The 24,984-nt window shown below is 40.0% G+C and overlaps 2 protein-coding genes across 4 annotated transcripts; one reads left to right on the top strand and one right to left on the bottom strand.

Annotated features, from left to right (window-relative positions):
* The first annotated feature begins 1,793 nt into the window (after window positions 1-1,793).
* Window positions 1,794-3,647, top strand: LOC141367376 (uncharacterized). The gene is made up of 2 exons (XM_073872716.1): window positions 1,794-3,502; window positions 3,604-3,647. Exons 1-2 carry the CDS (start codon window positions 2,497-2,499, stop codon window positions 3,645-3,647), a joined length of 1,050 nt encoding a protein of 349 aa, XP_073728817.1. The 5' UTR covers window positions 1,794-2,496.
* An 836-nt stretch (window positions 3,648-4,483) lies between these two features.
* Window positions 4,484-23,838, bottom strand: LOC129447853 (myocardin). 3 transcript variants are annotated; one of them, XM_073872002.1, is made up of 15 exons: window positions 23,507-23,838; window positions 21,397-21,552; window positions 14,351-14,407; window positions 14,038-14,093; window positions 13,468-13,534; window positions 12,901-13,026; window positions 11,035-11,213; window positions 10,561-10,701; window positions 10,135-10,439; window positions 9,136-9,274; window positions 8,608-9,039; window positions 8,149-8,265; window positions 7,863-8,000; window positions 7,530-7,584; window positions 4,484-6,438 (listed from the first exon to the last, which is right to left on the bottom strand). In XM_073872002.1, the coding sequence occupies exons 2-15, from the start codon at window positions 21,449-21,451 to the stop codon at window positions 6,014-6,016; spliced, it is 2,292 nt and encodes a 763-aa protein (XP_073728103.1). In that variant the 5' UTR covers window positions 21,452-21,552; window positions 23,507-23,838; the 3' UTR covers window positions 4,484-6,013. The 3 variants fall into 3 exon arrangements, with proteins under 3 accessions (XP_073728103.1, XP_073728102.1, XP_073728101.1); XM_073872001.1 differs by having other exon boundaries at window positions 8,149-8,259; window positions 8,602-9,039; window positions 10,561-10,704; window positions 23,507-23,837; XM_073872000.1 differs by having other exon boundaries at window positions 10,561-10,704; window positions 23,507-23,837.
* Between the last annotated feature and the right edge of the window lie 1,146 nt (window positions 23,839-24,984).

Below are 24,984 nucleotides of genomic sequence, written 5' to 3'. Positions count from 1 at the left end.
CATAGCTCATGTCAAACATTCTGAGCCTTCTAATTAACACTTTCGAGTAATTAAAGCGCAGAGAAGCTCTGTAAAGATGAATAATGCATGGTTGTGTAATCTCTATTTATTAGGATCACTGAATAGTTAATCAGTTTGCGTGAATTTATGTGATCATTCTGAAGTGTATTTAAATTCTGAACGCTGATCTCTTTGTAAGACACCACCTGTCTGTTTGATCTAGATAGTTGGTGTCAGAATCCTGCCGGATCCTGTTGGCATTTTAATCTAGTTTAGCATGGCAGGGTTCTGACAGTACATATGTTCTATGTGGGAAATGTGTGGTTGTAGTATTGGTTTATTCTGACCACGCATTTCCCGGGTCTCGTCACTTTTTCCCCGATCCCTTACTTGTAATTATTTCCAGCTGTATGTAATTTACTTTCTCCCTATTTAAGAGTCCTTGTGTTTGTTGTCCAGTGCACGTTCGTCTTGTCCCATGCCTTGTCTCATGCCCTGTCGGTTCCTGTAAGTTTTTTGATGTTCTTAGTCTTGATCTGTTTAAATCTGTTGAAGAGTTTATTGTTAGTGTTGTTAAAGTTTAGTGTTAGTTTAGTGTCGTGTTTTCCCAGTCTTGTTTTGCCCCCTCGTGGGTTTTGTTTTCCTGTTTTTTCCCCTGTTTTTATAATAAATCCCTTTGTTGTTACGTCCGCATCTGGGTTCGTGTTTTGTGTTCCTCAAATCCTGACAGAACGAACGTGCCAGAAAAGAACCCAGCGGACATGTACACCGGTACTCGCCTGGCGAGACGGGGAAAGGGTTGTCGCCCCGCATACGAGTTGGGTTACGAGTCTTATGACCCGCTCGTATGCGGACCCGTAGCCAACGTCAGGTGGAACCCGACCCGAACCGCCGAACCCCATCGACTCCCGCCCATCCGGGAGGGAAGGACCGTTGGGATGTGGGGGTTCGGCGACCCTGAACTCTCTCCTCCGGCTCCAGAGAGCCGCTCCCCACCTCTGTCCCTTCGAGGGAAGCGTGAGAGGAGGATCTCCTGGGAGTCGTCGTCCGGGGGGTCTTCCTCCGACTTAAGAGCTCCACCACACCCTCTATCTGCTCCGCGACCTCGAAGGAAGAACAGGAGGAAGGGGGAGATTATTCAGCCACCAGAACGCCCAGAGCCGCCAGAGCGCGCAGAGCCGCCGACGCAGCCACCAGAGCGCGCAGAGCCGCCGACGCAGCCGCCAGAGCGCGCAGAGCCGCCGACGCAGCCGCCAGAGCGCGCAGAGCCGCCGACGCAGCCGCCAGAGCGCGCAGAGCCGCCGACGCAGCCGCCAGAGCGCGCAGAGCCGCCGACGCAGCCGCCAGAGCGCGCAGAGCCGCCGACGCAGCCGCCAGAGCGCCCAGAGCCGTCGACGCGACCGCCAGAGCGCCCAGAGCCGTCGACGCGACCGCCAGTGCGCCCAGAGCCGTCGACTAAGCCGCCAGAGCGCACTGAGGCGTATACTCAGACGTCAGCGCAACTCCAGCCATGTGCGCAGTCAGCGCAACCCCAGCCGTGTGCGCAGTCAGCGCCACTCCAGCCTTGTGCGCAGCCAGCGCAACCCCAGCCGTGCGCGCAGCCAGCGCAACCCCAGCCGTGGGCGCAGTCAGCGCAACCCCAGCCGTGGGCGCAGCCAGCGCCACCCCAGCCAGATTTTGCCATTTTTGGCCATGAACATCCCGGGACTCTCCCGAAGTCCACCCAGACTCTAACCCCACTCTCCCACCCTAGACCACCCCCTATGAACTTTTGTGTTCCCCCACCCCCCCTCCCTTGTTTATTATTTTTATTGTCCCATCCCAATCCAGTCATTGTTATGTCTTGTTTGCCCCTAATGTTATTTGTTATGTTTTCTTGGTTCATGTCGTGTATGCAGTCCGTCTTGTCCCATGTTTAGTGTTCCCCTTCGAAGGCGTCTAGTAGCCGCCTTTTGGAGGGGGGCGTACTGTCAGAATCCTGCCGGATCCTGTTGGCATTTTAATCTAGTTTAGCATGGCAGGGTTCTGACAGTACATATGTTCTATGTGGGAAATGTGTGGTTGTAGTATTGGTTTATTCTGACCACGCATTTCCCGGGTCTCGTCACTTTTTCCCCGATCCCTTACTTGTAATTATTTCCAGCTGTATGTAATTTACTTTCTCCCTATTTAAGAGTCCTTGTGTTTGTTGTCCGGTGCACGTTCGTCTTGTTTCATGCCCTGTTTCATGCCTTGTCGGTTCCTGTAAGTTTTTGATGTTCTTTGTCTTGATCTGTTTAAATCTGTTAAAGAGTTTATTGTTAGTGTTGTTAAAGTTTAGTGTTAGTTTAGTGTCGTGTTTTCCCAGTCTTGTTTTGCCCCCTCGTGGGTTTTGTTTTCCTGTTTTTTCCCCTGTTTTATAATAAATCCCTTTTTGTATACGTCCGCATTTGGGTTCGTGTTTTGTGTTCCCCATATCCTGACAGAACGAACGTGCCAGAAAAGAACCCAGCGGACATGTACACCGGTACTCGCCTGGCGAGACGGGGAAAGGGTTGTCGCCCCGCATACGAGTTGGGTTACGAGTCTTATGACCCGCTCGTATGCGGACCCGTAGCCACCGTCAGGTGGAACCCGACCCGAACCGCCGAACCCCATCGACTCCCGCCCATCCGGGAGGGAAGGACCGTTGGGATGTGGGGGTTCGGCGACCCTGAACTCTCTCCTCCGGCTCCAGAGAGCCGCTCCCCACCTCTGTCCCTTCGAGGGAAGCGTGAGAGGAGGATCTCCTGGGAGTCGTCGTCCGGGGGGTCTTCCTCCGACTTAAGAGCTCCATCACACCCTCTATCTGCTCCGCGACCTCGAAGGAAGAACAGGAGGAAGGGGGAGATTATTCAGCCACCAGAACGCCCAGAGCCGCCAGAGCGCGCAGAGCCGCCGACGCAGCCACCAGAGCGCGCAGAGCCGCCGACGCAGCCGCCAGAGCGCGCAGAGCCGCCGACGCAGCCGCCAGAGCGCGCAGAGCCGCCGACGCAGCCGCCAGAGCGCGCAGAGCCGCCGACGCAGCCGCCAGAGCGCGCAGAGCCGCCGACGCAGCCGCCAGAGCGCGCAGAGCCGCCGACGCAGCCGCCAGAGCGCCCAGAGCCGTCGACGCGACCGCCAGAGCGCCCAGAGCCGTCGACCAAGCCGCCAGAGCGCACTGAGGCGTATACTCAGACGTCAGCGCAACTCCAGCCATGTGCGCAGTCAGCGCAACCCCAGCCGTGTGCGCAGTCAGCGCCACTCCAGCCTTGTGCGCAGCCAGCGCAACCTCAGCCTTGTGCGCAGCCAGCGCAACCCCAGCCGTGGGCGCAGTCAGCGCAACCCCAGCCGTGGGCGCAGCCAGCGCCACCCCAGCCAGATTTTGCCATTTTTGGCCATGAACATCCCGGGACTCTCCCGAAGTCCACCCAGACTCTAACCCCACTCTCCCACCCTAGACCACCCCCTATGAACTTTTGTGTTCCCCCACCCCCCCTCCCTTGTTTATTATTTTTATTGTCCCATCCCAATCCAGTCATTGTTATGTCTTGTTTGCCCCTAATGTTATTTGTTATGTTTTCTTGGTTCATGTCGTGTATGCAGTCCGTCTTGTCCCATGTTTAGTGTTCCCCTTCGAAGGCGTCTAGTAGCCGCCTTTTGGAGGGGGGGCGTACTGTCAGAATCCTGCCGGATCCTGTTGGCATTTTAATCTAGTTTAGCATGGCAGGGTTCTGACAGTACATATGTTCTATGTGGGAAATGTGTGGTTGTAGTATTGGTTTATTCTGACCACGCATTTCCCGGGTCTCGTCACTTTTTCCCCGATCCCTTACTTGTAATTATTTCCAGCTGTATGTAATTTACTTTCTCCCTATTTAAGAGTCCTTGTGTTTGTTGTCCGGTGCACGTTCGTCTTGTTTCATGCCCTGTTTCATGCCTTGTCGGTTCCTGTAAGTTTTTGATGTTCTTTGTCTTGATCTGTTTAAATCTGTTAAAGAGTTTATTGTTAGTGTTGTTAAAGTTTAGTGTTAGTTTAGTGTCGTGTTTTCCCAGTCTTGTTTTGCCCCCTCGTGGGTTTTGTTTTCCTGTTTTTTCCCCTGTTTTATAATAAATCCCTTTTTGTATACGTCCGCATTTGGGTTCGTGTTTTGTGTTCCCCATATCCTGACAGTTGGAGCCTGATTGTTTTCCTAAGTACCAACTATTTACAAATATAGATTTTATTGGAAATTAAATAACAGAATTTTAAAGGAATGTCATTTTTCAGCTCATGCTCCTGGTTACTGCAGAGAATAGACTTCTAAATAAACTGGGTATTAAAGAGACTTTCTTGTCGGGCTTTATTCAACGTAAGGTGGCCTATAAGAGACATTTCGAGTAAGTTAAAAGCTTACCACCTCGACATCTTTTTTATTTCATGATGAATTTAAATACTTTCACAGTTGCATTGTAAAAACTAAAAAAAGACAATGAAAACCATAGATGGGAAAATCAATTAAGACTTTAATTTTAAAATTTTACGTTTACAATACAGTTTAAATGTAGATCGTTGACACAATTACAATAAATTATTAATTAAATACTGTATATCATTGAATATATTAAATGGTTTGCCTTTTGATTGGTTGGTCATTTATTAAACTTAAGCACAACATGTGGCTTTAAAGCAACAGTTGTGTGTGTTTTTGGGTTACAGGAACAAAACCTTGTACGGACTTAAGTCCAGCTGCACAAATGCTGCGATTCTCCAACACTTGTCTGCATACTAAACTCGGAACAATATCTTTGATTATCAAACATATTGCCCTATTCATACATTAACATATAAGACTGAGACAGAATATAAAGCTCACATTTTCATAACTTTCTGGACATTTGTTGAATCACTGTGACCTTTCTTGGAAGCATATTACACTGAGTAATGTACTTTGTTGTCAAGAGTAGTACATAAAGACAATGGGCAGACGAAAGGTCAAACAGCAAAGGTCAAACTCTGTAAACAGCAATGGTATGTTGCATGGGTCCCATGAAAAAAAAACTTTAAGCAGTAAAGATTGAAGGATCACTCCTTGTACACATCATTTGGATAGATACGTCTGGTCAAAATTGTTTACATTTTCTAACATAATTACATTTGCCGCTGACCTTAGACCAGCACTGTTTTACACTACATTGGTTCCTATAGGTAGTAAGGGTTATTCGGCCCTCAGATGTTTTAGAGGGTTTATTACTGAGTCGAAGCTTTTTAGTTACCCTCATCAGCACCATGACACAGTACTTCAGACAAGCTGAATATCACTTGATATTAAAATTGTGTAACATTGCGAGAAATGGACAAAAAAAATGTACACCAGTATAAACAGAAACAAGTGCATTTGGGTGCTTTAGGCACCTGATTTATGGTGCATTGAAATTATCTATACAGAATATGCTGGCAAATATGCCAACACGAACACACACACAGTTAAAGCAGCCAGCAGAAGCATAGTCACACACACAGGGAGCGCATACACTTCCCTGCACGAACACACAACGATTGTTTTGAAGTTCCCGGTGCTCCACACAGTTACCATATGCCGACACTTTGTCTGGCAATACGGCAAGAGGCAAACCAACGGGAAAACCTGATTTTTTTGCATAATATATTTATTTTTATATTTATTTTATCTTTTTTTAAAAACAATACAAGTTGTAGTGAGGGTGTGGTGTATGTGCACATGCTCAAAGATTCGCAGATCTTTCTGAACAAGGTACCAAACCATCTCTCTCTATATATTTCCATTTTTCCCTCATCTCTTTCTCTCGACGTTGCGTGGAGAAGAGCTTCGCAGTCAACACTAGTCAGGTCTGTTTGGTCACATCAGTTGACAGAGATGGATGGATGCAAAAATGGAAGAAGGAACGAGAGGGTGAGGGGTCCCCTCTCCTGGGTACGTAATCTGAAAGGTGGTTAATTTCCAATCATGCATCCAATTAGACACACGCACATACAGACACACACTTAGCCCTTTCCTCACCACTGCTCCACCATCAAGTCGAGGACTCTGTTGACGTTCAGATCTGAGTCAAGCCCGAAGTCGCTCTCAAGAAATGGGGCGGCAGGAGGTGTGAGAGGGTGTAGGCCAGAAGTCAAAGACTCCAGCCAATCGGCAGGGTCAAAAGCAGGAACCTCTGACCTTCTTTTCCTGGACAGTGAGTTGGATGGTGGTGTGGTGCATATTGGAGGAGGAGGGAGAGGAGCTGGGGTTGAACCAACGGGTGATGCGTTGTTAGGTGAAGGAGGAAGCTCCAGAAGAAGCGAGGAGCACAGCGGAGAGGACAGAAAGTTGTCGTCTTTCTGGCGCTTGGTGGACTGTGACTGGTCAAGGTGTGGGGTGGGGGAGGAGCCCGACAGGACTGTAGTGGCTGATTGGAGATCTGTGATGAGAGAAGTGTTATCTGAAAGAGAAGAAGATGAAATTTGGCTTTGAAATGTATATGTAACCTATATGATCAGCATATCATAGGGCATACACACCAAACGCGAGTTCAACGATTTGCGCGAGTAGACTACAAGTCAATGCAAAGACGCGATCAGATGCGTCCTCGCGCAGGGCGATGCAAATGCACTATTCATCTCAAACGTATCTTTGCCCACGTTGAAAATATTCATCTCGAGCGAAAAATTTGCATGAAAGAAGTTAAAGGAATAGTCTACTCATTTTCAATATTAAAATATGTTATTACCTTAACTAAGAATTGATAGTTGATATCAATTGATACATCATGAAGTTGATACATCCCTCTATCATCTCTGTGCGTGCACGTAAGCGCTGGAGCGTGCTGCAACGCTTCGATAGCATTTAGCTTAGCCCCATTCATTCAATTGTACCATTAAGAGATAAAGTTAGAAGTGACCAAACACATCAACGTTTTTCCTATTTAAGACGAGTAGTTATACGAGCAAGTTTGGTGGTACAAAATAAAACGTAGTGCTTTTCTAAGCGGATTTAAAAGAGGAACTATATTTTATGGCGTAATAGCACTTTTGGGAGTACTTCGACTCGGCGCAGTAACACACTCCCTCACCCATTATGAGAGTAAGAAGGGGAGCGGACTTTTCAGGCGAGTCGAAGTACTCCCAAAAGTGCTATTACGCCATAAAATATAGTTCCTCTTTTAAATCCGCTTAGAAAAGCGCTACGTTTTATTTTGTACCACCAAACTTGCTCGTATAACTACTCGTCTTAAATAGGAAAAACGTTGATGTATTTTGTCACTTCTAACTTTATCTCTAAATGGTACCATTGAATGAATGGGGCTAAGCTAAATGCTATCGAAGCGTCGCAGCGCGCTCCAGCGCTTACGTGCACGCACACAGATGATAGAGGGATGTATCAACAATTCTTAGTTAAGGTAATAACATATTTTAATATTGAAAATGAGTAGACTATTCCTTTAACTCCTGTGAGTAATCTAGAGCAAGTAACGTGATGCCCCGCGTTTGGTGTGTACGTAGCATCAGTATGTTCATGTACAGACATGCTTACCTGAGCAACCAATAGTCTCCTCCAGAATGTCATCTATGGATTGAGTAGGGTCCATCTTGCATGGCAAAAGAAATGGTTGACAGAAAGTCAAACACCCAGGACAGTAATCAATACGTCAATAGTCGCGTACTAATTGTTACACATTTATGCATTTGGCAGACGCTTTTATCCAAAGTGACTTACAGTTCATTCAAGCTATACATTATTCATTGGTATGTGTGTTTTTCAGAGAATCAAACCCATGACCTTTGCATTGCTACAGTATTGCAATACCTTACCATGAACTACAAGAGCATTTAATACTTGTTAGCACACAGACATAAATGGACTCACCTGCACTCTCTGAATAGCCTCCTGTAGCTCCTCCTCTAAACTACGAACAGTCGGAGAGGCCTGTGCTGGACTAGCTGTGATTTGCATGGGCAAATCAAAATCTTGACCAATCGCATCGCAAAGCTGACAGCAGTTCACCTAATATTAGGAATAAACAAGAGGAACGCTATAAGTTCGACAGTATGCATGCTTTTTGGGTTAAACTTTCCCACAACCCATTGTGCTACAGTACTGCAGGAGTACCGGTTTGTCCCAAATTATACAGCCTTAGTAGTGTGTACTGTACCTTCCCATCACCAATGCAGTACTTAAGGAGCGATTCCTGTCCACATGTGTCTGGTTTTCCTCTGGTGCATCCAGGGTCCTGTTGCAGGAATGGATGCAGGGAACCTCCACACAGCTGGAGAAGGAATCAAACAGTAGATTAGATACTTGAGAGGCTCATGCAATTGTTATGCAGTGTATTGCATGACAGTTGGCATTAAAAACTAATTGCAGATACTCCTGCCAAGCGATTCCTATTACAGCATTTCTGCTAGCCAACATAAGTTGAGTTTTGGTTGCATGCTTTCCTTCTTCAACCACCTTCATTAAAACTAGCTAGACCACACTAAACCAGCATAAGCCACACTACATTAAGTCTAAAGGTGTTTATTCAATAGGGTATTATACCAATGTAGATTTTAACAAGGTTCCTGATCCCCATCTCAATAGTCAGGAATCTGTAAAGTAGCCTACATAGCTGAGTGTCATTTACTCCTTCTCTTGGTCTGCTTCTCATCCTCTCCCTCATTTCTAGCTCCACATTAAGCTCCTCTACATCCTGGCATGGCCTCCACGTTGCACCTGATGGCACTAGAGGGGACGATGTATGTAAGCTGGGACTGGAGCCAGCAGAAGATGAAGTGAGGTAACCATCTCCAGCCAAGCTTTGTTCTGCTAAACCCGAGGGATGGATGTACATCTGAGTCGGGTTAGCTGAGGTGTCCACACTGTTGGGAATAGCGTTGAGGCTGGCAGGGTGAGAGGGTTCTAGTGTGACCCCAAGCTGACAAACTGGCGCAGGAGTTAATTGGGGGTGGGGCATCTGGAAAGGGCGGAGTCTTTCCAGAAGCGCAGGTTTGGTGCCAGACACTGGAAGTCCACGTTTGCGCAACTGTTGACGGAGCACTGACACCTGAGGACAACGCAAAACTAAATGTATTACATTTTCTATACAAAGCTTGTTTGTATCATTAATAAAGACTTATTTGATCAGTTATAAGGTTCTTACAGTTAGGTCGTCAAGGTTTGACGGGAGTAACTCTGCCTGGTGGATGGGACTTGTATTAGGGGTGGAGGGGTTTGTTGATGGTGTTCCAGGCTGAGGAGAGCTTTGAGGTGTGGTTCCAGAAAGCTTCACTTGGTTCTCACTATTTTTTGACGGTGTAAAATAGATTTGTATAAATATTTCCAGATCAGACTATGTGTGAGACATTTTTCATCACTCGCGGATATCCGAAAACGGGTAAAGAGGCGGGACCTGGGTGAAGCTGAGGTGGCTGGTTGCTGAAACCACGCCCTTTTAGCTCGACTCTAGTGACAGCAGTGGCAGCTAAACCGTCACTCAAGTGGCCACGCCCTTAATTATGCAAAACTTTAAGGCTTAATATAATTTAAACAAATGAGTTGCAAAAAAATTCACCTCCCACAGTTGTCATGAAGGGCAAAATTAGCTATACAGACCAAAAACAATTTTTGTCCCAGGCTGTAAACATTATTTTCTAAAGATGGGCATTTTAACATGGGAGTCTATGGGAATTGACTCCCTTTTGGAGCCAGCCTCTAGCGGCCAGTCAATGAACTGCGGTTTAAGTCACTTTCGTTTTGGCTTCATATGAGAGATCGGAAGGTTGTCCCTCGAGGTAAACACAACAACCCAACAATGAAAAAAATCCACCTACTCCTACTACTTAATTCCCATTAAACCAGATCAGTCTCATTAGACATGCTGTTTTGATTCTCTTGTTAATGTGAGGTCACACTGATAAAGCCCCGCCCACAGCCACTGGCTGACTGGTTAATTTTACCCAAAAGCTTTTCTAAATGTGTTTGTTAGCACTGTTGCGGCTAAAGATACAATTGTCCCAGACTGTATTGACAGGAATCAGATCTATTTTAACCAAAAGCAGTAGCTCATTTGCATTTAAAAGTACACACATGAAATATAATATGCAGACAGTATTTACTGTATCGCTTTCACAATGTTATTTTTTTCTTATGGGTCCTTTACCTGTTTGTCACAGTAAGTTGTTGTTGGTGGTTAAGGATTTGTAGTTGTAATAAGACCTGCTGTTGCTGCAGGAGGTGGGAATGAGAAGCATCTGTGGGCAGAGTTTGACTGTTGTTACTCTTTTGTGAAGTGTTCCCAGCTCCGCCCCCAGTCCCACCCCTTTGATCTGGGGGAATGTACTGATGGTATTTCAGCTTTCTCATTTTGGGTTTTGAATCACGAGGCTTTCGTGGGCGTGGTGGGCGGGATGAGGTTAAGGACCCACCCAGAATGGAATGAGATGGTGGAGCTGGAGGTTGTGCTGTCTTGGAGGTATACAAAGAGAAAATGTAAGAAATACAACTTGGAGTGGATGAGAGAAATAGGCTGAGATGGAGTTTGGAGTAAAAAAAATGATTATTTTTTAATCTCTGTGTGATTGTGTACCTTTGGCAGCAGTGGTGGAGTCTGAGAGGGCATGTACATCCCTTTGGGTTTCCCGGTTGTTGATATAGAGTTTGACCCTGTTACAGACATGGTCATTGGCTGGCTGATGCACTCGGTTGCCGGGAGCAACGCCAACCTGCACTGCTTTAAAAATATGGGTTGACAGTGGTGAAACTGTGGTCAATATAGTTTTCCGTAAAACTAAATAATTACATTCTATCTGATTTGAGTTGATGTCTGTTTTCAAACATGTTTCCCCAACATTTTCAGTCTGGTCGAGGTGCCCAGTTCAACTAGTTAAAAATGGCTTAGTGGTCAATGCATTTAAACATTGGTATAGGAGATAGTACTTTACCTTCAAAAGAATTATACAGCTTTAATTAAAAAAAGAGGATATATGGAACTGCTATGTACTATGTTACTGACCATAGTCCGATACTAATACTGTAATTTTGCCTCTTCTAACATTTTTACCTGTACATTGTTTGGGCTGATGGGCGTAGCAACAGGTGACATATCACTCAGTGACTGGTCACCTGCTAGCTCAGGTGATGATGAGAAGCCAGGTGATTGGTGCATCCCGAGTTGCTCGGGAGATGCAGAGGATGAAGAGCAGTTGTCATCTTCAAAGACGTCTGATGGCAGTGAAGGAGCTGAGGAAAAGGGAAGACAACTGTGTGAACAATCTGCAAACATTCTGGGTATAATATACAGTACTTTGCAAAAGTCTTAGGCCACCACCACCAGACTTGTTTTTTTAGAAGTTTTAATGTCCATCCATATTTATTTTTCAATCTATTTTATTTATTTGTTTATAATTTTAATATAAGAAATATGTACAAAAAATTAAAATAATTTTTTTAGGACTAAATGTCTTCTTTAGGCATCGTCGGTGTCTAGTGTGACCTCTCTTGCCACTAAACACATCTTGAGAGTTTTTGAGCAGAATAAAGTAAAAAGACTAGTTTCTTTAAAATTAGGATTTAATTTAATTTAGGTTTAAGAGATCCTGCAGTTTCCTGCTATTGCTCAAGTGGAAGGAAAGTTTACCCTAAAAACTTGACACAACAGTTTACATTTTTATACAGTTTTTAATACTACATACACATTTCCTTTATTTTCTGGATGTATTCTAATAAAGAGACTGAGAAATAATAATATATGATCACTATAACATTGCAAAAGCAACAAATCTAATTGTGGCATTGTGGCCAAAAAAAAATTGTCATTTTTTCAATATAGCATAATGTAAGTATTTTACACTGTCTGTAATGGATACCTTAAAGGGATTAATATTATGTAATATTACTTTATGTAAAAAAAAATCCAACACCCTTCTAAATATGTCTAAGTATCAGACAGATGTATAAATAGCTGTCTATTTAAATAGTTTATTAAAGACATTTAAACAGCTTATTAAAGAATACTTTACATTTAGCAATGTATTTATTGATACAATATTATAATGTGAATGTAATTAGGTCAAATTCTTTATTGTCATGTACATAAATAAAAACAGGTTAAAGTGATTCTTTGTGCTTCCACCAAATTCTGTTGAATCCACTCAGATTTACAAGTCATTTCAACTTACTATCAATTATCTTGACTAGAGATGAGTTGTTATAACTTATAAAATAGCCTATAGTTGAAAAAAGTGATTACAACTCATCTTTTGTCAAGATAGTAAGTTGAAATTACTTGTAAATCTGAGTTGATTCAACCAAAAAATTAAGGCAGTAGAGTATAGAATATAGAAATAAATATAGCAAACAGGTGTCATTTACAGATGAAAATAAGAAAAACACTAAATTTACAGTATGTGCATCTCCATGTTTGTACATAGATATAGTGAGCAGATATGGTAGTGCACATATTTCATAAATGTGCAAATATTTTATGCAAAATCTACGTTGAACACTTTAAGTTGAATAAGGGAGTTGATACAACGGTAAGTCATAGGATTAGATGGTTCCTATAAATCATTTACTCATCCTCTTGAGTTTCTTTCTTCTATTAAACACAAAATAACATATTTTGATAAATGATGGTAAACATACAGTTGACGGTATCCACTGACTTTCATAGCATTTGTTTTTCCCACTATAAAAGTCAATGGATACCGTCAGCTATGTGGTTACCATCATTTATAAAAATATCTTCTTTTGTGTTCAACAGAAGTATAAACTAATACAGGTTTGGGGTGAGTAAATGTTTTTTTTGGGGGGTTAACTATCCCTTCAAGTCGGCCTGTGTGTTTTAGTTATGGAATGTTTTGTCTATGTATAATAAGGAGGACTAAGGTTATGTTGGGCATCTTTTAAGTTATTTTAAGTAACTCACTGTTCTCTAGAGGCAAAATATGCCTCTGCAGGAGTTCAAGTGGTCCAGGCCGTCTCTGGATTTTTTCACTCAGGTCCTCAGCCAGTCGAGCCTTCTTCTGCTTGTGAGCACCACCATAACCCCTGTCTGTGTGAGAAAGAGACATAAAAAGAGACATAGAGAGAGAGAGAATTAAATGAATAGTGAAAGAAAACGGTGTGGAGTGTGAATGGAAAATCAATTGTTCTGTTTTATAACAAGAGAGCAGAAATGAGGAATAGTTTTAAGATAGACATTAAAGCCAGTATGGACATTTTTCTCACAAAAGAATTTATTGTTAGGTAATCGAATTCAGACATTTGGAGGCCTTCAGATAATATGTGCAGTAGTGAAGGTCCTTTAGCTGAATGACTTGCAAACTATAAAAGAGTGTCTGATGTATGGGGAGCAATGGATGCATGAACGGCTAATGGAAAGCCATTCATTTCAGCTTTAAGGTTACGGCTTTGTTTAATACAGGTATTGGGATAGTCTTTGATAACTGAAGGTCAGGAAATATGAGCTCAATGGCTGTGATTGATGTATCACCTGGTACAGATTGAGCTGTCATGCCACTAGGGGGTGACTTCTGAGCGGTGCCATCATCTGTCTTATGCTGTATTAGGAAAATCAGGGAAATCAGTACCATCCACCATGTCAACAAATACTTTCAACTCATATGAAACTAACACTATGCTTTTGTATACTGACGGTCCCAATAAACCTCTGAGATTCCACCACAGAGTTTTTCATCCTGACAGTAATTATCCTGAACCAGCTGCTGTTTACTGTCTTACTACAAACATAATGAACTGTGCTAACAGTGTTTCACGGCTAATACTAATAGTTTGCAACAGTAACTAGACATGTAATTGCAAACATTACATTATGCTAAAGAGGTTAAAGAGCAACCTGTGTCAATTATCAAACAATGTTTCCATTTTGTTCATTATCTACACCAGCACCATCTTTTACATCAATCTGTTTTTTAAACAACACATTTTCATATAAAATGTTACAGAGAAAATATTGTTACTGGAGTGAAGCAATTGTTTCAAATGAAGTTTAGCTTATTTTCATTTAAAACTTTCATCTACACAGAGGTAATTACTATCTCACCGTTCCATTGTTGACGTTCTTCTCCCCAACTTTATCAGGGACAGAAGTCTTTGTGCCTACAGAGGGAAGAGAGAGAGAGAGAGAGAGAGAGAGAGAGAGAGAGAGAGAGAGAGAGAGAGAGAGAGAGAGAGAAAATGGACCAAAATATAAATGCATAGTGGCAGCTGTAATAAAATGGTAATTCAGAAATAAAATGATATAAGAGAGCAGTCCAAATATTTTAAAAGTGTGACTGAAAAAAGCCCCATAGGGGAGAATTTTCATGAAAACTTCCTATGGCCAAGCGCAATGATCTGAATTCATAAATACTTACCAGACTCTGCATTGAGTTCATTTTGCTGTCTGCGATTCTGAATTCTCAACTGCAGAACTGAAAAAATTAATACAGTATAATAAATATACCAACATTTGAGGAGTTCAAATGCAAAACCCTCTAAGCGTCTGACATGTTTTCTTGTAAATGAAATGTTTAGTTCACTTTAATGGCAATTAAAAGTTAATTACACTGAAAAAAATATTTATTGACTTTAATTAATTTTTTTAAGGTAAGTGGTTGCATTTAATTTATTTAAAGGCGGAGTCCATGATGTTTGAAAGCCAATGTTGATATTTGAAATCACCTAAACAAACACGCCCCCACCCCAATAGAATCCGGACCCTCCGTTGATAGACCCGCCCCACACAAACGCAAACCGGCACTTGATTTGATTTGATTGGCTATAAGTGTGTTTTGGTAGTCGGCCCGTCTCCTTTTCCAACGCGTTTTTCAAACATCGTGGACTCCGCCTTTAAGCTACATTTAAACAAAAAAGATTAGTAAAGTAAAATAAAATATAAAACTTTTGTTTAAATGTAGCTTAAATAAATTGTTTGCAGCCACTTTCCTTAAAAAAATTGATTAAATTCAATGAATAATTTTTTTTTCAGTGTAGGCAGTAATTAATATGACTTATTTTTACAAAATTACACTTTAGTCATTTGATTGCTATTTAAAAAATTCAGCTGCTTTTTTGGCAAAAACCGTCACTCCAAAAAAAATAAGCACATCGTTAGACATCACATAGTAAACAGTTGCAAAATCATCAAAGATGCAACTAAAAATTATGAAAGTCAGAATGTAAAAATGAAGAAACTGAACCACACATTAGGGGGCGATGTGATCCATGTCATTGCCACATTGGGGTTGTACCCAGGTCCAAGTACTTACAAGGGACACAAGTTTGAATGTGACCCACGGTCGCTTCGCGCACTGCTATTAATCAAATGAAGAGTTTGGTTACAAAACCCGATAAACGCCATTTAAAAAAAAATTAGTTACGGCAAAATCAGTATTGCATCTGGTCAGTTTTAAAAAGTAAATTCTTCATTTTATGCGAAATTTGATATCCGCTATGTTATTCTGTCATTTTTCTCCCTTTTTTCCAAACTGTGACAAACACCAGACTTCATTCTCTGTAGAATGCAATAAATCCACTCAACAAATCACAGCGCACCATTCCACGCGTTGTAAACAATAATGGCAGCGCTTTGAATACATTTCCTCATCTAATTTGTACTTTGTGATCAACAAACAAACAAACAAACAAAAACAAAATAACACTTTGATGGCATTAATACACCCGTGTTGGTTTTCTGTGGCGGGAAAGAAGCGTAAACCATCAAAATCTAATAATTTACATCAGAGGCACTCGGGCGACGGCAAAATGCCGGCAGTTGCTTGTTCTCCTGACAGCATCAAGCTTCTGTCATGCTAACACATTGACTCCAGGGGATCTTATAAAAATTTTCCATTATTTTACGCCAAGTCAACGAATATCAATCAGGACCAAACATTTAACATCTGATTGCTGTCAAAAAAGTTCAGCGACGACGTCCCAAGGATGACAGCAGCAATGACAGTGTTCTTAATATGACAAAGTAAGTGTTTTGATTAATGCCATTAATGTTAATTTTTTTAATCAGTGTATACCACTGTTCAACTAAATGAATATAACATGGCAAAGATGAATGCACATTTGAAAGTTAAATGTAAGGGAATGTCATTTTGGACATTCTGTGATCTAATGTGATGTTGTTCTTCATGTTCTTGTTCATGATGACATTTTCTTTTCTCGTTGTTGTTGTTGTTGTAATTAATTTATAGCATCAACAAGATGACCTGTTGAATTCATTTTTGGAGCGATGACTGATGTATTTTTGGTCCAATGCCTGTATGGTATTATTATTAGTATTGACCAAGTTCAGAGGCTGTCATATGTAGATCTTACTTTGTTACTTAAAAATAACTTTTATATTGATTCAATAGATTTATAGCATTTTGGGGAAAAAAATCTGTTTTTATAAAAAAATCTTTTGAAGGAGTTACACCGCACTCACAATCACCAAGGTGCCAGACAAACAAGACTGAAAATCTCAAGAAATAAATTAATAAACTGTCTGCACACTTGAATGCTGATTCAAGTGTGCAGACAGTTTATTTACTTATAAAAAACCTTTGAAAATCAAATTATGGATTCAATTTTTTTTATGTTATTATAACCTAAAGATGCTATGTGAAAGTTTGTAACAGAAAATAGGGGTTTTCATCTTGTCATTTTCTTCGTATAGAAAACACATTTTTACCCAAATTAGTCAAAATGGATTTACTGCGTTTTGGAACCTAACTCTTTAAATTTATCTTCCTTGCACAATGTGGCGAAGGAATTTGACGAACATATAATGCTGAGAGCATTCGGTTAATATCATTCTCATTTTTGACACTTTTGCATCTGAGCTCCTGATTTATACTGCTCATTTTAAATACACTTTGCATTTGAGAAAACTCTCTCTCTCACACTGAAGAATATAACGTGTCTTGTGTGGATCGAATAGCTTTTATGACTGCAAGTCTATTATATTACAAGTAAATCGAACCAATCTGTGCCTTCAATGATCATAAATTAGAACCATAAACAAACACTTGATTTACAGCGATGTCAGAAGTGGGAGGAGTCAGGTGGCTATGGTGGCTTTCCCATAATGCACCTCTGTGCTGAGTTTTGAGATCTTAGAGTGGACGTGAGAGGAAGGGGTAACTATTTATCCATCTGAATGTCTATTTCGGTCTCCCTACCCATCCCCCTTTCCAGCTGTCTCTCTCTCTCTCTCTCTCTCTCTCTCTCTCTCTCTCTGTCTGTCTCTCACTCTCTCTCCCTCCTTTGCTGTCATTTGCACTAAGTAAATTCTTCCTCTTTTGACTTTACCCCAGAAGAAAATGACATGCTGAGTGGCACCAAGCCAAATCAAATTGGAATACTGAAATTAAAAATTAAATGAATGCCATGCCGGGGCATCTCAAAGTAATGATGATTGGTGTGCATTGCCCCATAATAATGTCATAGATGCAAGGGCATAGATTCAGTTTGAACATTGGAGGAGGTTGAAGTGTAATCGTACATATGTTTCCATTAATCATAGTATAAATGCAATTTTGGTTATTGAGGAGTTCATCACCTCTATTACTCCTAAGTCTACACCCCTGCATAGATGCATAATGGTAGTTCAAGGTTCCTGACTTTCCAGTCAACTGTAACTGTTGATGTTTGGAATACCAGAACATCAATCCATTATAGCATTAAACAAATATTCATAAGTCAGTATCAAAGGAGGGACTGAATGCGTTCACGGAAATAAATATTAAAACCCAGAACCAATTCTCTCATATGTGACCCTGTCTGTAAAATCTAGGCTAAAGTCTAATTATGAGGAGCATCAAAGTTTGAATTCAATCATAATTTCGAACTTTGACATGACTTTACTTAGTCAATATTACAGATAGCAAGGTTATATTTTCACAGAATGTTCTTTGCATTACCCCCCCCCCCCCCCAAAAAAAAAGACTTTATCTGGGTTTTAATTGATAAATCTTATAATTAAAATGTATCTACCATGTTGTAAGTTTGATTATTTTTTTAACATTGGTGTCTTATCTGACAATAAACAAAGATATAATGCTTAAAAATGTTTAAACAAAGAAATGCTACACTGTAAAAAAAATTATTTGCTTCTTTAAATTTTCAAGTCATTAACTTACTATTATTTATCTTGACTAGACATGAGTTGTTATAACTACAGATGAGATGAAAAAAGTCAACTTCATTTTATAAGTTGTAGCAACTCATCTCAAGATAAATAATAGTAAGTTGACATGACTTGTAAATCTGAGTTGATTCAACAAAAAAATTAAGGCAGCAAAGATTTTTACAGTAGACTCAAATGTAAAAATAACTATTAAATAATTTACCTTACAATTAGAAAAACAATAAATTTTCTGTAGAATGTAGGATCCCATGCATGTTTGTCACCATTTTAAAATTTTGCAGAGCCATTCAGCGCTATGCATTTTTGTCAACATATATATATTTTTTTATATTTCAACTTGATTTTTTAAGTTATGTCAACTTATCACAAGCCAAAACTAAAAATAGTAGTTTAAAATGACTTGCAAAACCAATTTGTTTTAACTTCATGCTGCATTTTTTTTTTACAGTGTTTCAACTTGTTTTTAAGTTATGTTAAAGCAACACTATGTAGTTTCCATGTAAAAATGACTTACAGCTCCCCCATGTGGTTAAAAAGCGCAACCGTGCCTGGTATCAGACACTCTTCTGCAGGCAGGGGAAGGGGCGGGGCTGTGTTTCCTACCCTCCACCGCCACTTTCAGAGTGTGCTTGTAGCAGCTAGGAGGCTGCTCAGGTTGCAGCAGCAGTACAATTTGTCCAGTTAAAAGTTGTTCTATCACTGAAATAATTTTAGAGACATTATTTAAAGGTAAAAAAACTACATAGTGTTGCTTTAACTATTTTCAGTTAAAAACTTAAAAAATAGTAGGTTGAATTGATTGCACGCAGCACTGCTGCATTTTTTTAAAGTGGAAAAAATGCAGCATGAAGTTTAAACAACTTGATTATGCAAGTCAATTCAACCTACTAGTTTAAGTTTTGGCTTGTGATAAATTGACATAACTTATCATGTTGAAATTAACAAACAAGTTGAAAATGTTAAACTTAATTTGTTAAGTTAAAATAACATAAAAATATATAAATAATGTTGATTTGATATAATTTTTTACTGTGCACCAGTTGTGATGAGCTTTAATTCTAAAGTCCATCTTAATTTTTTTTAAAGACGGTTAATGTGTTCCTTTTGTATTTTTCCTCTATTCTATGCAGAGATTTTCTATTGACATTTTATTTTACAGTGCCTTTATGTAATTATTATTATAAGAGTAAATTAGTTACAATTATACATTAGTCAAATTTGTTAAATAGTAATCAAATGACTAAAGTGCCATTTTGTAAAAATATGTCATTTCAATTACTAACGAATAATGTACATGTTATACATGCAACTAACCCTAATGCAAACCCTTACCCTAACCCTATTGTAAGTACAATGTTGTTAATGAATTATACTCTGTAATTAATATATTATAACACTGTAAAATTGTAATCAGATTTTGTAATGGTTAACCTGTGAACATATTCTCAGCTATAAACTCTGTAACTCTGTGATCGTTGGTATCTCTATGGCTTCTTTAAGCGTACTTCTTGTTTGCACAGAAAGAGTAGAAGGATGACCTTTTCTAGGCTGAGTCTTGGAGGTTTGAAAAAACGTCCTCTTCATAATAATTAAACCAATAGTGGGACCCCCAAACGCTTGGATATGGTTTTGTACCCTTTTCATAATTTATGCTTTTTTACATCATCTCTGACATGTTTGAAATGCTCTTTACCCTTTATTTCTACAGCCACCCTTTTAGATTCACATTCTGAATAATGATCTCTTATCTGCACAGAGGTTTTCGAATATCTTTTTGTGGTTTCACGAAGAACCTGTAATGTTCAAGGAATCTTCCCATTGCATTATGGTTCTTGTAGTGGATAAAAGATTATTGCGATTATTTGACGGTAATACAAATGGTTCTTTTAGGAATCTATCACTGAGAAAAAAACAGAACATTTTATGGCACCTTTTATATTATATTATTCACAGAATCATTTTAGATATTCCCAGTGAATGCAGTATATGGACTAAAACACTAGGGGGTAGTCTCCCGGACAGGGATTAGGCCTTAATTTAATTAGGAAATATGCACTGTAAAAAATTGCAGCTGGGTTGCCGGGTTTTTTTTACCGTAGATTTAAATTTATGTTTTTTACTGGAAACATTTTGTTCAAAGTTAAATGAACATAAAACATTTACAAGTCTTTGTCTTTACAGAGTAAAACTAAAAAAACAGCATCAAGCAAAACATTCTGGGAAACAAAATCTGAAGCAAAAAACAGAAAAAGGTTGATGATGATTTCTGGTTCCCAGAATGCTTTACACGAGACTGTTATTGTATAGTTTTATTCTGTAAAGATAAAGACTTGTTAATATTTAAAATGTATTTAACTTTGTTGATTTAGTTGATTTAACAAAAAATTTTAATGCAGCAAAGTATTTTTTACAGTGTGACATTGTGGTTGTTTTTTAATAATAGTTGTACGCATTTGTACAATTCACTGCATACAAATTCATATAAACTCAACCCATAAAATAATTCCCATGAGATCAGGCTCCAGACAGTCTCACCCTTAAAGTCCTAAACAAACAAGCTTTTAAGCCAACTCCAATTTTTTGTAATTTGCATGCAGTATCCACAATTTGTAAAGATACAAGTTTCAGAAAAATGGTTTTACTATTTGAACGTTAGCCAAATTGTTAAAAAAACGTTCATTCAGTGCAGTTTTGGCTGGAGAATCTTGCTATTATAAAGAGCGTGACTGTACATTTGTCTGAGGAGTTTGCCAGCAGGATGTTTATAGGAAACTCAAGAAGAGAAGGCGCTGCTTTTGAAGGGGTTCCAACCACAGATGGGAAGAAACAAAGACAATCTGTCCACTGTCAACATCTCCTGAACTGCCGGTCACTTTTGTACAATATGAGTGAAGTATGAGAGATTGTGAATCCTCGCAAGGACAGGTCAATAAGTAATATTTGAAAGTCCTATTGGTCAATACACCATTGGTCAATGTCCCTGGATGCAACCAATACTTGAACTGCATTGGCCACATGGGTCACTTTCTATGTAAATAAACAACGACTTGCCCAATTTGCAATCAGTTTCCAAGGAAGCATGACAAATATCAAATACAAAAGCAGCTTGCTACTGGAAATTATTATTATGAGTTAGTTTTGTGACTAGTTTTAGTTAGTTACTCCCCAACACTGCACACACAATATTTTAGAGCTCACAGATGGCGACACTGTTAAGTTTTCGATCAAAGCCAGCCTAGAACATCCGTTACATTCCAGTGATCTTTCTTCTGCACTTACCTGAGCGGAACTTATTGCGGATGAGCAGCGACCTCTCAGATGCCAGCAAGGTCATAATGGGAGAGATCTGAGGAGGAAAAATGATGGAGCTTTTGAAGATGTTGCTTCCTCCTGCAGGGCAGGTATTAGGGGTGATTTCTTGCACCCTTCCTCTCCCTTAAAAACAGAAAGGAAAAAGTCACACAGGGCATAGGAGGCATCTGACTTGTACATTCTTATTCACAATAAGGATTGAAAGAAGAAGGGAAAAGCACAAAATTGTACAAATTGTGAGTGATTGCGTATGACTGACTGAGAGAGGAGAAATCTGAAGTTAAATGCTGTTTATATCACAGCGAGACAATAAACAACATTACATCATGAATCAGAACATATTCCTTTCTTAAAGCAACACCAAAGAGTTTTTTTTCACCTAAAAATAATGTTTCCAAAAAAGTTTAAGTCGTTAATCCACTCGAAACAGGGTGAAAGGCACTTTCATATTCGCTTTGCAGCCCTCCATTGGCCAAAACCGCACTAAAGAAGTTTCCAACCGTCGGGTCGCGGTCCTGTAGTTCGAGTGAAAACTACAAAAAACTTGCTTTACGGCAGACCTACAATCCAATCAGAGCCAGCTATGCTGCAGTATTTACGACAGTGGTAATGAACAATTACGCTTCTAACCTGTAGGGGGAGCAAAGAGCAAAAACTCTTTAGTGTTGCTTTAAAAGTACAACATTGTAAAAAGTGGATGTTTCTCCTAAAGTGAAATTTTACCAATTGAAGTGTTTTTTAAGCGTAATGGGAATGTGTCATTTGTACAGTGTAATGGGAATAATGCTTGACTTGACCAGCAGAGGATCAAATGAACAGCTGGAGCGCATGCGTGTGGGTTACAGAGTTACAGAAATAATCACTTTTTACGTTCCCAAATGCCAGATTTCAATTACTGTGCATCACTCTTTACATTTACATTTAGGTATTTAACAAACACTTTTATCCAAAGCAAAAGTTAGGAAACCAGCAAAGCGAATTATCAGGGAAGCAATAATATGAGAAGTGCTGCACAAATTTACATTCGGCTCACAAAGTAAGAAACAAAAGGTTTAGAGAGAAGGAAAAGATGATACATTTTTGATTGATGCTTTTTGGTGTTGATTCACCCAAAAAAGTACATTATTTCATTGTCGATCCAAACCAGTATGACCTTTCGTTATTTCCTTTATGGAAGAATTTGGAAAAATACTATTGTTGATTCTTCATTGATGTTGATCTGATACAATGTAAGTAAATTGTGACCCTGACCACAAAACCAGTCACAAGTAGCAAAGGTATAGCAATAGCCAAAAATCATTAGGATATTAATTAAAGATCAGGATATTTGTACATTTCCTACTGTAAATATATACAAAAATTATTTATTGTTAGTAATATGTGTTTCAAAGGACTTCATTTGGACATATTTACAGGCGATTTTCTCTATATTTTGATTTTCTTGCACCCTCAGATTTTCAAAAAGTTGTATATTGGCCAAATGTTGTCCTATCCTAACAAACCATACATTAATGGGAGGCATATTTATTCAGCTTGTATATTATCATAATAACCCCTAGACTGGTTTTGTGGTCCTTGGTCAAAATTTGTGGTTGACAGTCATTCAGTGTAATCTTGTTTTAAGTATACACTCTAAAAATGCTGGGTTATCTTCAACCCATGACTGGGTCAGATAGGGATGAACCCAGTTGTTGGGTTAAATTATCCCAAAAATGTTTATATTTGACCCAACAAAGTGGTTAAAACAACTCAGCATTTTGGATTGAAACAACCGAGCAGGTTAAAATTACAATCCTACAGATTGGGTTACCCAATGCTGGGCTAAAAATGACAAAGCATTTTCAGATTGGTTTAAAGCAATATCATAAAAGTGAGTAACTGAGGAACTGATTTTTTTTCAGTTAAACTATCCCTTTATCCAGAACTGTATTTCTATAGTAAACCTAGTCAAGCAATAAATTGGTCTTCAAAACTTCTGCCATACTGTAAATCTTTATAAACAGATATGACTTCAAAGGCAACATATAAATACTCGTACATAAAAACTATACAAACTGAATGCAAAGGGAATACTCACAGATTCAGACTGAGCTTCCCCGAGAGCTGACAGAGTGGCGTTTAACAGAGATTAAAGTGGAGCGAGAGAGAGAGAAAGAGAGAGGAATTCTTGCAGTTGAGATGGAGAACGAGCGCAGAACTTGAGGCATTAAATCGCGATAACAACCGTGACAAGCTTGTTCCTTATCTTCTGCTTCGCCTGTTTGTTCATTCCCGTCCACAGGTGAATCTAGGGAGAAAAGGGCCCTGTGTTTCTTCTTCTTTTTCTCCACGCAGAATTTACCCTGCGCACCTCGTTCTCTCTATCTCTCTCTCTACCCCCACACCAGAGTTGAGCCAACAGTCTTGGGCTATCAAAAAAGCACACGACACCCTGCCCCCTTAAAATCAGCACAGCGCACACACACGCGCATCTGCTGATGGATTCATTGGGGGTAACACTGGGTGGGTAACTTGTGGTGTTTCCTGTCTCTTTTGGGGGGTGACAGGGCCATGACTGACCCCATAGGTAGCTGGATAAGCTTGCAAAAGGGTGACCTTCAATAAATATGTACAGACCTAGGCACGGTTGCATTCTACCTGTATTTACTTTTTTATTAGACTGTATGTTATCGAATATGACTTTGGGTGCTGCAAATGTTTTCTTTGCATCAAACCTTAATCTAAGTTTGAACAGAAGTGCTGTATAAATTATACATATAAAAACAGCCATGATAACACACTGATATTGCCAGCGGGTACATTAGACATGAGGTCTAAATTAAACTCTTTTTAAAAATAAACTGAGTACTGGATAGTTCTGCGCATGCGAGTATGCAGAGAGAAACATATCATTTGAAATATTGCATTATGCAATAAATTCATTTTAATTTCACAAACATGGGAATACTTGTGTGTGCGTGTATGTGTGTGTTCGAGAAACAGGGAGAGGGATGTATGTGTGTGTGTGTGTGTGTGTGTGTGTGTGTGTGTGTGTGTGTGTGTGTGTGTGTGTGTGTGTGTGTGTGTGTGTGTGTGTGTGTGTGTGTGTGTGTGTGTGTGTGTGTGTGTGTGTGTGTGTGTGTGTGTGTGCGTCATGGGGTAAGGGAGATCATTACTGCACCACCTGTTTGGTAGCTTTGACAGACAGGTTGGTGTGTGCTGCTGTATCAGCAGGTCAGGCAAACACAGCCAGTGAGTGAGTAAGCAAGTGAGAGAGAGAGGGGGGATAGATAGGGGTATACAAGATAAAGGAATAGCAAAACAGTCCAAAAGAAGTAACAGTTTAAGATATAAAACAGGAACGAGGAGATGACAGACAGGGAGTAGGATTGACCATTTTATACAGATTGAACATTGCCGTACTGTTGCACATGTGTGTCTGTGATTGTAATAATATGCACGAATAAGAGACATTTTCACAACCTTGAGACTGATAATGAATGTAAAGACCACCATGTTGAAGGTTGTGAATGACACAATTTGTCCCCATGTGTCACATTTGTGTCACTGTGTGTA

This window comes from Misgurnus anguillicaudatus, chromosome 10, assembly GCF_027580225.2.
Source record: "Misgurnus anguillicaudatus chromosome 10, ASM2758022v2, whole genome shotgun sequence".
Lineage (NCBI taxonomy): Eukaryota > Metazoa > Chordata > Actinopteri > Cypriniformes > Cobitidae > Misgurnus > Misgurnus anguillicaudatus.
The sequence above is the reverse complement of the archived record's forward strand: the minus strand, read 5'-3'. Positions and strand labels throughout refer to the sequence as shown.

Coding starts and splice junctions, on each gene's coding strand:
- LOC141367376 (XM_073872716.1), top strand. CDS start 2,497: ATGTACACCGGTACTCGCCTGGCGAGACGGGGAAAGGGTTGTCGCCCC. Junction 3,503..3,603: donor TCCCCCACCCCCCCTCCCTT/GTTTATTATTTT, acceptor TCGTGTATGCAG/TCCGTCTTGTCCCATGTTTA.
- LOC129447853 (XM_073872001.1), bottom strand. CDS start 21,451: ATGACCTTGCTGGCATCTGAGAGGTCGCTGCTCATCCGCAATAAGTTC. Junction 10,440..10,560: donor CTCCACCACTGCTGCCAAAG/GTACACAATCAC, acceptor TATACCTCCAAG/ACAGCACAACCTCCAGCTCC. Junction 8,001..8,148: donor ACTGCATTGGTGATGGGAAG/GTACAGTACACA, acceptor TCCTAATATTAG/GTGAACTGCTGTCAGCTTTG.